This window comes from Chelonoidis abingdonii, chromosome 4 (genome assembly GCF_003597395.2).
Source record: "Chelonoidis abingdonii isolate Lonesome George chromosome 4, CheloAbing_2.0, whole genome shotgun sequence".
Lineage (NCBI taxonomy): Eukaryota > Metazoa > Chordata > Testudines > Testudinidae > Chelonoidis > Chelonoidis abingdonii.
In genome coordinates, this window is record NC_133772.1 from 2,145,873 (window position 1) to 2,162,321 (window position 16,449).

At 50.8% G+C, this 16,449-nt stretch overlaps 1 protein-coding gene across 1 annotated transcript; it reads right to left on the reverse strand.

Annotated features, from left to right (window-relative positions):
- Nucleotides 1-9,640: 9,640 nt before the first annotated feature.
- LOC116816151 (serine protease 33-like) lies at nucleotides 9,641-16,088 on the reverse strand. Its single transcript, XM_032765172.2, has 5 exons — nucleotides 16,028-16,088; nucleotides 15,553-15,715; nucleotides 14,942-15,207; nucleotides 10,334-10,509; nucleotides 9,641-10,039 (listed from the first exon to the last, which is right to left on the reverse strand). Exons 1-5 carry the CDS (start codon nucleotides 16,086-16,088, stop codon nucleotides 9,641-9,643), a joined length of 1,065 nt encoding a protein of 354 aa, XP_032621063.2.
- Nucleotides 16,089-16,449: the final 361 nt, after the last annotated feature.

The following is a 16,449-nucleotide window of genomic DNA, read 5'->3' on the forward strand; positions in this document are numbered from 1 at the left end:
AAAAATTGACACTTTATTTCCAGTCTGCATTAGTCTAGCTTCAACTTGCAGCAATTGGATCCGCCTGACTGACGAGCCCATTATTAAATATGTGTCCCCCGTGTAGGTATTGATAGACTGGGGTGAAGTCACCCCTTAACCTTCTTAAGCTAAATAGACTGAGCTCCTTGAGTTCTACTCACTTCGCCAGGTTTTAATAATTCTTGAATCATTCTCATGGCCCTTCTCTCACCCACCTCCAATTTATCAACATTGTCTTGAATTGTGGGCGCCAGCAATGGCCACGGAATTCCACGCCGTGGTCGTACCAGTGCCAATACAGAGGGTAAAAATCAAAATCTTTTGCTCCGACTCAAGATTCCCCTGTTTATTGCATCCCAGCATCACATTAGCTGTTTTGGGCCACAGCGTCACACTGGGAGCTCATTTGCATCCAGTTATCTTTTTCAGAGTCTCCTTTTCTCAGGACGAGTCCCTCATCCTGTGAGAAGGCCAACACTTGTTGTTCCTAGGTGGACACATTTTCATTAGCCACGTGAAAACACCACATCAGTGATTGCCTTTTCCTTATTTACCACTCCTCCAATTTTGTGTCATTGCAACCTTTATCGTCATGTTTTCTTCCAGGTAATTGATAAAAATTAAATAAAATTGTGATGCTACACTCCATATTCTTTCAATAGATAATGTTATAATATTATTATAGCATATGAAGACGTATTTTATGCAAGATGGGTCTTGTAAGATATAATGGAAAGATTGTGATTTGCTGAATAGATTATCCTATTGTATGCAAGTATCATTTCTGTACTGAAGTTAGGAATATTGAACTATGTAACAATTATAAGTGGGTTTACGCCTGGGGAACGCCCACCAACAGAGCAATCAGCCTGGATGGGCCATTAGGGGAGCAATAGGCCTTTGAAGATGTTAATCTCCCACCTTCCTGAGAAGCTTCCTGGGATGCTAGAAACAACCTCGACTCATGGTGCTGACACTGCAGGGTCATGTGATCAAGTCACCTGGTACTGGATTCCATGATAGAATACCAGTATTTTTCCACTGGGGGTGGAAGGGAACCACACTGGCAAACAAAGGGTTCCCGCCATATGCAAAACCTATTTAAGACAAGGGAGTGATGAAATCGGTCTTCACTCTTCACTGAATCTCCACCCACGGTGACTGCTGGAAACATCTAAGAAACAAAGACAAACGTGGGGGAGAACAGCAGAGCCCAGACTAGAAAAGGAGTCTGGCCTGTGAAAGAAAAGCTAAAACAACATTTAGGATGAGACATTACTACTTGTAACCAGTTTCTTTACTGTATTAAGCTTAGTTTGTGTGCTTGTTTTATTTGTTCAGTGATCTGCTTTGATCTGTTTGCCCTCCCTTATAATCACTTAAAATCTATCCTTTGTCATTAATAAACTTGTTTTTGCTTTTTCTAAAACCAGTTTCTGGAATTCATAACGGGCGGGGGGGAATCTGTGCATATCTTCCTCCACATTGAGGGAGGGGGTGAATTCCATGAGCTTGCGCTGTACAGTTCTCTGTGCAGAGAAAGACAATACAATTCCCTAGCTGAGTCTTCCCATGCAGAGCTGATCTCAGTGCGTGTGTCTTTCTGCAGCTGAGTGTGGCCCTACCTGTGTGTGCGTTGGAAGAGGCCGGAGGGCCTGGCTCAGCATGATGGTGTAAGGAAGCCCAGGCTGGTGGAACAGGCTGGCTCAGTGGTACCCCAGTACCTCAGGTGGCACCCCGGAGTGGGGAGTAACACCTGGGCTTAGCGTACAGTGTAGACATTTCCAAAGACCGAGGAGCTGCATAACCATCACTGGGACTTTGGCATGAATCACTCTGAAGCAAATCCAGATGTATCCCCCTCCCCACAAGTGAGCCAGAAACCCCGATGTGCCTAGAACTTGCAATGAGGCTGAGGGAGGTGACTATTTATTAGGCTCGTATCATCTGGTCCAACTCAAAGTTAGGGTCTTTAGAGTTTCCATGCTGGTTCCCACGGCCAGAGAAACCGATCTGAAGTTGAAGCAAGAGTCCCTCAAGTTGCCACGATATCGGTCACAGCAGGTGAGCAGGGATTTGAGCTCAGATTGTCACCCGTCCAAAGGTTATCCTGGAAACTGCAGCCCACAAACGCAGGGGGGATTTATTGCAGTGCTAACAGAGGTGACATGGTCTATCTACATCAAGGGCAAGGAATGGTTGGTGTGGGATAGGAACCTAGTCTAGGTGGGGGACAGATGACGGGAGTGCAAATCCAGACCAGTGATGGGTTGTGTTACTGACTGACCTGTAACCTTTGATACAGCTGTAGCTCCCAACTTGGGCTGCTCACATCCATCCTACCAGCTGGCAGGTCACACCCTGAATGTCCATGTGCTAAGCAGCCCTGGCTCAGCAGCGCTCTTCCTAGCCGCCTGTCTACACCCCACAACCCCACGCTGCTTTCCACCAGCCTTGGTTACAACCAGCAGGGTGACCCCAACACACCCCTACTCCCAAATGTCCCTCAAACTGAAGTGTCCAGCCTTCTCCTGGACAGCTCAGTGAAATCGTAAGGTTCATTTGTTCTTTTAAAGACACAAAAGCACATCACAGCTTATTAACTTAACGGGGGGGGGGGGTAGATACACCCTTCCCAGCAAACACAGCACTGAGCTGGTGGGTGACAAAATAAAAGGCATTAATAAGAATAGGAGAGAGGGAAAGTGATGTGAATGCAAAAGGACTAAACTTAGGAAGCGTTACAAGAAAATAAAGTGAAAACAAACATGTAAAAGTCTAAAACTTAATCTAGCAAAATGCAGGCTTCCTGTCCCACTATGCGTAAATGAGGCTTCCATTGTTTTCATCCCACCAGGCTTAATTTACCTAAGAGACAGGTACTGCTCCTTCCTTTGTCTGGCCACAGACTTTCAAACATAATATCATGGAGTGTCCATAATTCCCCCATAGTGTTACTACAGACATTTCACAAAGATATTAATCACCAGCATGTCATTAGCTCTCAGAAAAGACCTTGCTCTGTACACACTTCTAATGCAGGAATATCACATGCAATCAGTTGATTCAGTTACTTGAGGTTCAGCCCCCCACCCCCGTCTTTATAGCCCAGTAAATCTTTGCAATGGATCCTTCTGAAAAGTAAAATCCAGATGGAGCTTCTCCCTCCTGCTGGGTGTAGACACCAGGCTGTCTTCTCCTTGACTTGTCAGTGTGAGGTTTGCCTCTGCCCCTAGTTAGCTCAATGGGTCTGTGTGCTGCTTCTATGGAAATAGAGAGAAACATACATACCTTAGTTTGGGAGAGAGTATTATTTACATTGGCCAATTAAATTAACACAAACCATCTTGGTAAAACTTTAAATCATCCTATCTTGGTTCTGCCAAAAGAAAGAAAGAAAGAAAGAAATCCATATTTCAACCCTCACCTAATCCTCATGACAAATTTTGTCATAACCCCAATGATACTCTTAACCCTAACCCAATGATAACCTTCACCCAATGATACTCTTAACCCCAACCCAATGATAAACTTAACTCTTATCCCTAACCCCAATAATACCACCTTCTTCCTATGCTCTAACCTGCTAGATCCCACTCCCTTCCCACAGCTGGGTATAGGACCCAGGAGTCCTGGCTCCCAATCTCATTCTCATTCCACATGCCCAGGGCAGATAAGGCTGGTGTTTCTCTGTGGTTGTCTTACCTGCCTGATTCCAACTCCCCTGGGCACCTAGGAAGAGAAGGGAAGGATATTACTCTGTGTGGAGGCAGGGGAGGTGTGGGTTCTACACAGATATTTCACTGTGTATCTGGGGGAAGCCTGCCAGTAGCTCCACCCACAGTTCCCAACCTCCACCCACTATCCTGAAACAGCCCTGCTATCCTCAGCAACAGTTAAAAATATTAGAACTGTTGCTATTCAAGTTGTTATCTGTAGGTTCCAGAGTTAACAATCCCCACTGATCTGAATGGAGGTGGCTCAGGATTGAATGCAGAAATCCAGGCTATATGGGCAGGGGAATCAAAGAAGGGCAAAAGGGTTGGATCCACGATATTCACTAGCCCAATTCCCTCCCCACATCAGACCATATATCTTTCCCCTGCCCACGGAAGGTAGGGGCTGGTTCCTACATCCCCACTCCACCCTCACTCTGCACCAGAGTCATCACCAGAAATGTCAAGGGCAGTGGAGACAACCCATGATCCAGCTTCGCCTCTTCCTGTCTTGGCCAACCCCAGCTGTCTCCATTGCTCTGACTGAACCCTGCATGGAGAGTGAACACACCGGCACAGGCTTTTAGAGACAGAGCCTCCTGCCGCCACCCTCCCCAGATCTGTGGGAAATAGATGTGACCAACCCCCCAATGGGCCACTCCTGGAGACAAGTGCTGCCAAAGAGGGCCATAACCAGGGTGGGGTGAGTGGGGTAACCTCTAAGGGCACAGAGCCAAAGGGGTAGAAAAATGGGGCAGTGTCAGGGGGGCACATGGAGTCACATGCCTCCCCCCAGATTTCTGCCTTCCTTTTAGCACAGAGGTTTTCACAGTGCTTGGCGTGTCCCCTCTACAGTTTGAGAACCATCACCACTTCCCAGGAGCTGGCGGATCGGAAGCTGGTGGGAGCCACCCAGCCCACTCTGGCAAATGCCTCTCTGGGCTGTGGGAGCCGAGGCACTGGCTGGCTACCCGGCAGCCCTCCCTGCCCTGCTCCCCAAGCCAGGCCACCTCTGCAAGGTCCGGGTGCTCCCCAGGCAGGGCGGGTGGCACAGCTCCGAACTGCTCCCCTGACGTGCTCCAGGCTCTGCTGCTGCAGGTCCCTGGGTGGAGAGCTGCTGAGAGGCAGATGCCCAAGTGGGGATAAGCCCAGCAGGGAGCACCTCGGGGAGCATCGCATGACAGCCAGGGTCGGCTCCAGGGGGCATCGCCAGCCAGTGCCGGCCTCCGTCAGGGCAGAGGCAAGAGCTCCTCAAGGCAACCAACCAGCACCAGAGCTCCCACAGCATGGAGAGCCTGGGGCCCGAGTGGGCCAGGCAGCTCCCACCAGCCTCTGATCTGCTGGCAAAAATTTGAAAATCTCTGTGCTCAATGGAAGGCAGAAATTTGGTTCCCTCCATTTGTCGCCTCTAGGGAGTTTAAATATGCTTGCTCACTCCGGGCGCTGCAATACCTAGTTATGGCTCTGCTTCCAAATTCAACAGGCGAGTAGGGCGTGACCATTCTCATTCTGCTGTGCCTGGAATTGCCCCAGCGCAGGCATCCTATAAAACCAAATAAAAAAGTGCAACCTCCTAGGTTACTGTGGGGAAGCCCAGAGTGATTTTCATTTCCCTCTTTTGTTAGCAGCTGAATGCGTCAAGAACAGATGGCCAAGGACAGTGCCCAAGCAGAGCTCAAGTTGCAATGGGGGTACGGTTATCCTGGGGGGTTCATAGATTCTGAGATTAGAAGGCACCGCTGTGATCAGCTAATCTTACCCCTCGTATTACACAGGCCAGAGACCTGCCCCCAAATAACTCCCAGAGCGGAGCTTTCAGAACAACTGCCAGTCTTGCTGCAAAACTTGTCAGTGGGGTGGAGAATCCACCACGACCCTCGGTGAATTGTTCCAATGGTTAATTACTCTCATTGTGAAAAATTTATACTTTCTTTCCAGGCTGCAGTCGTCTCCCTTCAACTTGCAGCCATTGGAGCTGCTCGACTGAAGAGCCCATTATTAAATATTTGTTCCCCGTGTAGGTATTTATAGACAGTGACCAGGAGACCCCATAACCTTCTCTTTCTTAAGCCACATCGATGGAGCTCTCTGAATCCATCACTCTCAGGTAGGTTTTCTAGTCCTCCTGCCATTGCCATGCCTCTTCTCTGACCCCTCTCCAATGTATCAACATAACTCTTGAATTGTGGGCACCCGCTGGACACGGTAGTTCAGCAGTGGTCACACCAGTATCAAATACAGAGATAAAATAACTTCTCTGCCTCCACTGTATTTCAGTGGGATGGAAAAGTCTCTTTTTCAGTCTTTCTTCCAAACATGTGGGAAACCTCTCTTCCCTGACCTGGGGATAGAACCCAGGAGTTCTGACTCCAAGAATCCTCTCTCCCTCTAACCATTAGATCTCACTCCCACAACACCTCTGTGGCATTATAAATACTTTCAGGGTAGGGAGACTCTACCAATTCCACCAGATCTGTTTCTGAACCAACATTGTTGAATCTGCAAAATCTGTGTATAAAATACCTCTGTCTTTCTGCACAGTCTTTCCTTTTTAGTCTTTGGTTTTTTAAAACCTGTTCTTGAGATATGTATAAAATAGCTGTAAATTCCCTGGCCCTTTTCCCAGGAGCCAGGGCTTGAACCCTGGCGTCTGGGCCATATTGCGATTCACTCATCCCCACTTTGAGTCCCTTCCTCCATCTCAGTGTTGGGTGAGCCATTCCTGTGAGACCTTGCTGTGTGGCTGTTCTTCAGCTACTTCACCCCAGAGGTGGCTGCTTCTTGGTGCCAGATGGGGATCTCAGTACAGATGGTGGACATTTTTGAGGGGTGTATCCCCACACACCCTTCTGCCCCTCACACCTCCTCCTCCCTGGGCTCTACTCTTTCCCCAGGTACCCAGGGACTGTCTTTCCCTATGTGTCTTTGCAGTGCCCAGCCCGACGGGGGGGCTCATCTCCATCAGTACCAGAGAAACCCAATACACACATCAGATAAATTGTGTGGGAAGAGTGCTTTTCATTCCATACTTTTTAATCTTTTCATTTTGATTAACACCTTAGGAGCATTAATCTCTGGGGGAAATTCCTATGTAGGGGAAGTGCATTGATTCTCTGTCGCTTGGAGTATTGAAATTAAGAGTCAATTCCCCTTCTAAAACCACATGCCAGCTCAACTATCAGTTATGGGCTGGATGGGGAACCCCTCAATTCTCTTTATAAGTGACCCTTGCTAGCCCAGCTGCTGTGGGAGGCCTGGGGGTTAGCACTGGCCATGGGCCAGAGGAACCAGGCCAGGCTAGAATGCCAGGAGTGAGAATCTAGACAGAAACCAATGGCAGGATCAAGGGTCTGTTACCAAGAACACCAGGAGGTCAGGTTCAAAGAGCCGGTGCCGTAGCGAGCTCGCAGGGGCGGAGCTTGTACACCCATCGGGGTTCACGGCCCCCAGGCCTAGCGCTCGCTGCAAGCTACTTGCTAGAAGACAGGAGTGTGATTGTTCCCAGGTCCTTGGCGGACTGAGGTTCAAGGCCCCTATGACCTGATAGTTACCAGATATGGGGTGGTATGTTCCCTTTGTAATAGGCACACACGAGCTCAGGTAGGGCTTGGATGGAGGATTCCCTTCGTCAGGATTCCCTTCTCCCCAACTCTGAACTCTGGGGTACAAATGTGGGGACCTGCATGAAAGACCCTGTAGTGGGGTGGTCACCCTGCTCCAGCCCTGAAGGGGTTAACACAGCCCTGGAAAAGGGCTGCCCTGGGAAGCCAATAGGAGAAGCCGCCACAGCTGGGGCCATGCCAATCAGAGGCCCAGCTGGCCCTGATAAAAGGGCTGTGAGGCCAGGAGACAGAGGACTCTCCCCCCAGCCTTGGAGGGAGAAGGACCTGGCTGCCTATGAGCTCAGGGGAGGGGGAATGGAGCAGGGCTGGGGAGCTCCAGCTTGGTAAATCCCCAGGCTGTGGGCCTTGCTGAAAGGGCCAAAACAGGCACTGGGGTTGCAGAGGCTGCAGCCCAGTCTTAGGCAGAGGCAGCTGGTCCTACTCCCTTGCCAATGATGAGTGGCCTTTACAGTCTGCAGTTTGTCCCAGTGAGCCGGGGGGCTAGATGATGACTGGCAGTAGCCACTGAGGCAAGGTGGGTTTAAAGGGTTGGGGGTACCCTGGGAGGGGAGACCCAGAGCATGATGGGGTTACTGCTGGGAGCAGAACCCCAGGGTAAGGGGCATCGGGATTGGGGAGGGACATGGGGGCCAGAGGAAGGTGAATCATTGGCTAGCAGAGGATGCTTTGAGCTGGAATCAAGCTAATTCCCAGGACAACAGCAGGAGGCACCATACCAGTGAGTCTCACTTTGCTACAGACCATCTAAGCTTATATTCTACCAGCCTAAGTTAAAAACTTCCCCAAGGCACAAATTCCTTTCCTTGTCCTTAGATGGTATTGCTGCCACCACCAAGTGATTTTAAACAAATATTCAGGGAAGGGTAAGTTGAAGCCCTAACCCCCTCCCCCTGCCAAAATATCCCCCCAAGCCTCTACACCCCCTTTCCTGGGCAGACTTGAGAATAATATACCAAGAAATTGGTTAGCAATGTGAGCACAGACCAGACGCTTTGTCTTCTGGATACTGAAAATCAATCCGGTTCTTAAAAGAAGAACTTTATTTATAAAGTAAAAGAATCACACCTGCAAAATCAGGATGGAAAGTAACTTTACAGGGTAATAAAAAGATTTAAAGTGCAGGGGATTCCCCTCTGGCTCAGCTTCACAGTTACAGAAATAGGAATAAAACAACCTCTGTAGCATGAGAAAATTCACAAGCCAAACCAAAAGATAACCTAACGCATTTCCTTGCCCTACTTACAATTGCTGTGGCTTTAGATGGATTATTCCAGGTATATGTTTCAGGAGATGTTGTACCTGCCTGGCTTCTCCCTCTGCCCGGAGAGGGAACAACAAAGAGAAAACACAAACAAAACCTTTTCCCCGACCCAGATTTGAAAGTATTTTCTTTCCTCATTGGTCCTTCTGGTCAGGTGTCAACTAGGTTAATTGACCTACTTAACCCCTTACAGGTAAGGCAATTCAGAACAGCTGCCAAGGAGGGGTTTTATGCTACCCTTCTCTCTATATTTATGACACCCTTTCTAAGAGTCATGTGCTAGCTCTGCCATCACCCCCCATTCTCCCAGGCACAAGCCTATTGCGTCAGAGGCTTGATGGGGCAATGGAGCAGCAGCTGATGCAGCAGCACACATGGTAGTGAGGCTATGAGGATGGAGGCCTCCGCAAGTCAATGCAGTGCCGGTGTCTTGGAGAGTGTCCAGGTGTGTCATGGGGAAACTGAGGCAGAGAAAGTGGAAAGGGAAAAACAGTCCAGAGAAGTGGAGCTTCAGGGGTAACAGGCCAGGAGAGATAATTAAAGGGAGTGAAGGAAATGGAAATAACAGCCCCTTCCTGAAGGCAGAGAGATCTTGGCACCCAAAAGAAGAGGGTAAAGAGGCTTTGAAGGAGGCCATGGGGTAGCTGGCAAAAAGCCCAAGAGATGGATTGGAGGGGCAGAGAATGGAAGGGTAGAGGGACACAATTTGGCATTGAAACAGGTGGGAGAGGAGGCTATGGCTTGACAGCTTGTGTGCGTGCATGTGTCCCTGCCCCCCACCCCGCTGGAGGGATGGACCCTGTTCTGTCTTTGTGCACACGTGCGTGTGTGTGTGTCCTTTCTCCCCGTGCTGGAGGAAATCAGGACCCTTTGCACCCTCATTGCACCCTCAGTGTTTACACAGGCCCAGCTGGGATCCGGGCTGTGCACCCCTCAGACGCAGTGATGAACTGAACCCCCATCTGGAGGGGGCTTTGATGGGGGCCTGGAGGGATCCGCTGGGGCATGGGGAGTGTGGTTCACAGGATCATGGGAACAGCTACAACTAGGAGAAGCATGGCAGGCAAAGCCGGCACTAGGCACAAGCAGACTAGGCAATGACTTAGGGCCCTGAGCAGCCCAAGGGGGCCCCCTATCCGCTTTGTCTGTTTTAGTGTAGTGTGGATGGGGGAGGCCCCCAAAATATTCCTTAGGGCCCCCAACGGGCTTGCACCGGCACTGTTGAGCTGCATGACGGACATGCTACGCACGGTGAAGGGTATGGTGGGGACGTAGCCCTGGATCCAGTCAGCGTAGGGGGGCAGCAGGATGTAGACCCCCGGGCGGTTGGGGCGTGCGCATTCCACGCCCCAGCTCACCACCCCAGCCAAGAGCCACGCGCTGTCCCATTCGCAGACCAAGGGTCCCCCAGAGTCACCCTGCAGACAGCAGAACCGTGGAGTCAATTCCTAGTATGTCCCCTGGGGGCGCCAGCTCTGCTCCAGCCCCAGTGCCAGGGACTGGCTGGCTCAGGGGGGCAGGGAATGGGGCGTGGGGCCTTTCTCCTCTAGGGGGCACCAACCCTGATCCATCCCCAGGGCGGGGAACTGGCTGGCTCAGGGCGAGCTGGGAATGGGACAAGGGGCCTGTTCCCTTCTGGGGGGCACTGGCTCTGATCTGGAATTGCCTGGTGTATGGGGGAGGGAGTCAGGGAATAGGATACAGGGTCTCACCTGACACGCATCTTTCTCCCCTTGTGGATACCCTGCGCAGATCATATCCTGCTTGATGGGATTGATCCCCTGAGGGTCGTCTGGGTATGAGCCGGTGTTGAAGAGGCTGTTGCAGGTGTCTCTGTCTATCAGGGGAACCTGCACCTCTTGCAGGGTTTTAGGGGCTGTCAGGCTTCCTGAGGACAGACAGACGAACAGGGCGGAGTCACCCCCATGGAGACAAGCCATTGCACAGCTGCAGAGATCGATCCACAGAGCATTGCTGGACAGCTCATCCCCAGGCACTGATGGGATCCGGCACCAGCACTGCTCCGTGCTGACAAGCAGGGGGAGCCCTTGACCCTCACACTTCCACAGGTTCCCATGGGGGCAAGTTGTGGGTCAGCCCAACTCCCCACCTTCCCACAGAGCCATCATGGAATGGAAAAGGTCTCTCTCTGCCTCAGTTTCCACAGCTGTAAATGGGGATAACGATCCCGACCTCCTTTGTAAAGTGCTTGGAGAGCTACAGGCTGGACAGAACTCGGTGTGAGCCAGTGATTTGTTATTACTAAAAGATCAAAGCCCCAGCCTCAGTTGCTTCCACTTCCCGCTTCGGGCATGAAACCGCCGGACGCTGGCCTCACTAGAGATCCATGCATGGAGCCCTGGCACCAGCAAAATCCCAGGCCACAGCAGGATGCGCAAAGCTGCCACAGACTTTCACCCAGTGCAAAATCAGGGACTGTAAACTAGGCGTGGAAATTGGAGGGTGCAAAAACAATGAAGGATGGCAGTGGAGACAGCGCTAAACTCTCTAGATCAGTGGTTTTCAAACTGCGGGTCATGACCCAGTACTGGGTTGCGGAATGGAAGGCACTGGGTCACGGCGGCTCTGGTCAGCAGCGCTGACTGGGCCGTTAAAAGTCCCATCGGGAGTGCTGCCCAGCTAAGGCAGGCGAGTCCCTACCTGTTCTGACACCGCACTGTGCCCCGAAGGCGGCCAGCAGCAGGTCCAGCTCCTAGGCGGGGGGGCCACGGGGCTCCATGTGCCTCTCCACCCTGATCACCGGCTCCGCACTCTGGCCAATGGGAGATGGGGGGGTGCCTGTGAGCGAGAGCTGCTTGCATGCCTCCGCCTGGACCTGCTGCTGGCCACTTTTGGGGAGCAGCGTGGTCCCCGGTGCCAGGACAGGCAGGAAGCCTGCCTTGGCACCCCCCTGCGCCGCTGACTGGGAGTTGCCTGAGGTAAACCTGCACCCCAAACCCGTGCGCCAATCCCCTGTCCCAGCCCTGAGCCATCCCAAACCCCTCATCACCAGCTGCACCCCAGAGCCTGCACCCCCACCCCAGAGCCCTGACCCCCTCCTGCACCTCAACCCCCTGTCCCAGCCCTGAGCTCCCCCCAAACCCAGAGCCCCCTCCTGCACCCCACGTCCCTCATCCCTGGAACCACCTCAGAGCCTGGACACCCAGCTCAGAGACCTGACCCCCTCCCACACACCAACCCCCTGGCCCTGCCCAAAGCCTCCTCCCACACCCTGAACCCCTTGTTCCTGGCCCCAACCCGCTACCCTCACCCCTGCACTCCAACCCTCTGCCCCAGTCCTCAGCCACTCCCACGCCCCAAACCCCTCATCCCAGCTCCATTGGGTCGTGGACATCAACAATTTTCTTGAACTGGGTCACGAGAAAAAAAATTAAAAACCCTTGCACTAGACCGCTACAGCTCCGAGCACATCTGCAGAGCGAAATTTGCAAGGCAAAAATCAGGCTTTCTCCATATGCAGAATCAGTGGGGGTAAGATCCAAGAGGTAGAAATACGGGAGGCATACGCCAGCAGCACACTAGATGGCTGCAAATCCATCCATACAACTGTAAGCAGAGTCAGGATGAGCTCTACCCTGACATCTGGTGGTGAATTACACGGAGTGTGGAAAGGAATCCCAGGTATTTGCATTGGCACACCCACCCCACCTAGCATAGCCCACGGCAGCCTGGGATGGTTATTTTGACAGCTCTGGGATCCCCAATTTCTTTGTTATTGGGGCAGGAGGGAAAAAAAAGTGCTGTCACCTTAATTATGTGAATGAGGAACTATGAGACAGCTTTATGACAGAAATGACTCAACCTAAATTAAGTCGTACTTGCTAGACAAGGGACATGGGTTGCAAAACCCAGTGACTAGAGAGAGGTTGGGGACTGGTGTGTGTACATGATGGTATGGTCCCCCTTTGAGGGCCTGAACACCAATTGCACGTCCTTAAAGAGTCAGAAGCTAATTTTGATATCCATTAGAGTTCCATCTAAAACTTGCGCCTGACTGAATTCATGTTGCGCCAATGGTGCACAGCACCAGGGCTCCCCTACTAAGCTGAAATCACTTAAGAGCTGAAAATCACGTGAAAAAGAGCATGCAGGCTGAGATCATCTGAGTCGTGTTTGTTTATGTTAACTATTGGAGCCTAAGAACCTCATCGCTAAGCGGGAAGTTGAGCAGTTTGTTCAGCATTAGAGCAAAGCCCAACGGAACAGTAGCGGATGAGTGAGTGGGGAGGAGCGGTTTGCAGGACGGTGAATGGCTCACAGGTCACTGAGGACTGGCTGGAGGAGCGGCACAGCTGGTGAAGTGGAGCTGGTCATGCTGAAGGCTGCAGCAGAACTCCATGGAGAGGTGGAGCAGTTGGCCTTGGCCCACGTAAGGTGCCCCTTACCCCTCTCTGTGGACCCCACCACTCTGTGTGGGCCCCCTCCCCACCATTTCCACCCAGGCTGAGGGGGGTAAAACTCTGCAGATAAACTTTTGAACTCTGGGGTGGCACTGACCAGAGACTTTTGGGTTGTTGGACTTTGGGGTGATTGGACTTAAGACCCTAAGGGGGAAAGGACATTGCCAGACGTACTTGGAGGTGGGTTTTTTGTTTATGGTTTGTGTTATAACCCTGTTTGTGGTATTTCTCCAATGGGATGCCGCATTGTTTCCCTCCTTTATTAAAAGGATTTTGCTACACTCAGACTCCGTGCTTGCGAGAGGGGAAGCATTGCCTCCTAGAGGTGCCTGGGGGTGGTGGTGGAATGTAATTGTCCCAGGTCACTGGGTGGGGGTTCGAGCTGGTTATCCATTGTGTTATTGAAACGAAACCCCTGGATAGTGAACCTGGCCCTTGTTGCTGCCAACTCAGAGGGGCAAAAGGGTTACAGTTGTGTGTAAATTAAATAAGGGTTTCAAAATGTTTTAAGAAGCTTCATTTAAAATTAAATTAAAATGCAGAGCCCCCCAGAGCAGTGACCAGGACCCGGGCAGTGTGACTGCCACTGAAAATCAGCTCGCGTGCCGCCTTCGGCACCCATGCCATAGGTTACCTACCCCTGCTCTACAGTGCCACAAGGACTCCTTATTTCTTTTGCTGATACAGACTAACACGGCTGCCACTTTGAAACCTGTTAACCTGAAGTTTGAAAGAGAGGGTTATTGGTAGGGGGTATGGTTAGGGTAAGTGTTAGGATTACCCCAACACTTGTTCGAGGTTAAGGTTGTGTTAGGGTGAGAATTCAGCAGTAGGGTTGAGTTTAAGGGTTAGATTCAGTGTCAAAAGTTAAGATTAGTGGTTAGGGTGAGGGTTAAATTTAAGAGCTAGAGATAAGATTAAGGCTAAATGTTAGGAGTAAGGGTTAGTGTATAGTTTTAGCTTTAGCAGTAGGGTGAGCATTTACATTACATTTAGGGTTAATTTTAGGGTTGGGGCTGGTGTCAGGGATATGTTTAGGGTTAAGGGTATATCGGGGTAGAGAGCTAGTTTTTTTATTTAGATTAGCATTGCAGTTAAAGTAGGGTTAGAAGGATTAAAAGCGTGGCAGGGGTATAATGCTAGATTTTGATTTACAGTTAGAGTTGCAGTTAAAAATAAGCTTAGGGGTATAACAGGGGTATAGCGCTAGATTTTGACTTACGGTTAGCAATACCATTAACAGCAAGGTTAGGTTTATGGTTACGATTGATGTTATAGCAGGGGTACAGTGCTAGATTTTGATTTAGGGCTAGCATTGCTGTTAACAGTAGGGATAGGGTTATGGGTTAGGGTTAAGGGTGTATCTGTGGTAAAATGTTAGAGTTTGATTTGGCGTTAGCATTGAAGTCAATAGCATGGTTATGGTTAGGATTAAAAGTATAGCAGGGGTATAGTGATAGATTTTGATTTAGGGTTAAGGTCAAGAGTTAAGTTTTCTGGTTAATAGCTAAGAATTAATAGTTAGGGTTTCAGGATTATGTTGGAGATAAGGTTGTGTTAGGTTTAGAATTAAGGGTTAAGGTTAAATTTAAAGATTAAATCAGGGACCATAAAAGTAAGAGTGGGGATGGGAGTTAGATTATGGTGTTATCTTTAAGTGTAGGATGATCATATCTGTTAATATGAATTTTAAGAATAAGGATTATTGGCAAGGGAAAAGGAGAGGGGTAGGTTTAGTGTTGGGGTAGGGTTAAGGGTTAGGGGTTAAGGTTAAGATTATGGTAGAATTATGCCCCATAGCTGTTTTCCAGTCACCGTCTGGGGGACCCCTAGAACCTCCTTGCCCATTAACCCCCAAAGTCCGACCATTTCCCAACAGCCCCCCATTCACCCTCTCACCTCCATACTGAGTGTCACCCCAGCCAGTCACCCAGCACTCCATGCCCGAGGGGAACTCCACAGAGGAGGCCGGAAGGCAGATGGGGCGAATAACACTGTTGAATTTCACAGGGGTTTCCAGCTCCACCAGTGCAATATCACCGCTGAACCCGATATCAGTGTAGCTGGGGTGGCGGTAAATCTCCTTGATGGGAAAAGATACCAGACTTTCAGAGGGGTTCAGGAGCTGATATTCCCCTAGGTTCACAAGATAGGCAGACTTGTCCCTGCAAGATACAAGAGCAATATAAAGGTGGTTCACCCAGCAATCAGATGCAGCCAACTCTGGGGCGGGGCAGTTGCATAATGACAACTGATGGGGATGGCTAGCCTGAGGCTGAGACGCAGCTGCCTCTGGGGCAGGGCAGCTGGGGAACAGCAGCCCATAACACCACACAGGGATGGCTTGCCTGGCAATGAGATGCAACCATCTCTGGAGTGGAACAGCTCAGTAATGGCCATACAGTGACTCTGCAAGGGGATGGTTCACCTGGCACTGAGAAGCAGCTGCCTCTGGGACGTGGCAGTTGGGGAACAGCCGCACACTGATGGCTCCTGCCTGGGTTACTCACCCGTTAAAGCAATGAGCTGCTGATACCACCCAGCTCTCAGCAATGAGGGACCCTCCGCAGATGTGGTTGCTGCCTTCACGGATGCTGACCTGCCAGGGCCAGGACCCATTCTTGGCATCATTACCCCCCACAATGCGGGGAGATCCCTTTGGCTGCTCACAAGCTGAGGAGAAAAGTGGGGAGCAGAGTGAATAGAACCCAGGAGTCCTGACTCCTGGCCACCGCTGCTCTAACCTACTAGACTCCACTCCCCTCCCCTCCCAGAGCTGGGGAGAGAACCCAGGAGTCCTGGCTCCCAGCCCCCTTGCTCTAACCCATTAGATGCCACTCATCTCCCACACCCAGGGTTAGAACCCAGGAGTCCTGGCTCCTGGCACATAACCTCTATCCTGTCTTCCCTCCCCAACCTCTGTCTCCCCACCCATGAGGTCTCAATTCTAAGGGCTGTTTCCCAGGTGTCCAGGCAACCACTCACCTTCCAGCAAGGGCAGCAGCCGAATGGCCAGCAGACAGCTTAGACCTCTCATGCCCCACATTTCTTCAGAGGCACCTGGCTCCAGTGGCGTTTGGGACAGAATCCTGAATGTGAAAGGGAAAGCTGAGGGGGGAGAAAATACAGATACCTCGGCAGTTTCGTAAACAGAGTTATAAAAATAAAGAGCAGGTGGTGAAAGGTGACAAAGGGAACGCCCCTTCTGAGAGCTGGGTAGAGAACCCAGGTGTCCTGGCTCCCAGCTTCCCCTCCTCTAGCCCACTAGACTTCATTCCCCTCACAGAGCTGGGCAGAGAACCCAGGAGTCCTGGCTTCCCACCTGTTCTAACCCACCAGACCTCCCAGAGGTCATTCATTGGGGTATTTCCTGGTTTCATTCTCATGCCATTAAGCCTGAAGCGGTT

What these genes read in the sequence shown, in the direction of transcription:
- LOC116816151 (XM_032765172.2), bottom strand. Translation starts at nt 16,088, where the DNA reads ATGTGGGGCATGAGAGGTCTAAGCTGTCTGCTGGCCATTCGGCTGCTG. An exon ending in GCTGCTGCCCTTGCTGGAAG is followed by an intron (nt 15,716 to 16,027) that starts GTGAGTGGTTGC and finishes TTTTCTCCTCAG; the next exon opens with CTTGTGAGCAGCCAAAGGGA. An exon ending in GGGAGAAAGATGCGTGTCAG is followed by an intron (nt 10,040 to 10,333) that starts GTGAGACCCTGT and finishes TGCTGTCTGCAG; the next exon opens with GGTGACTCTGGGGGACCCTT.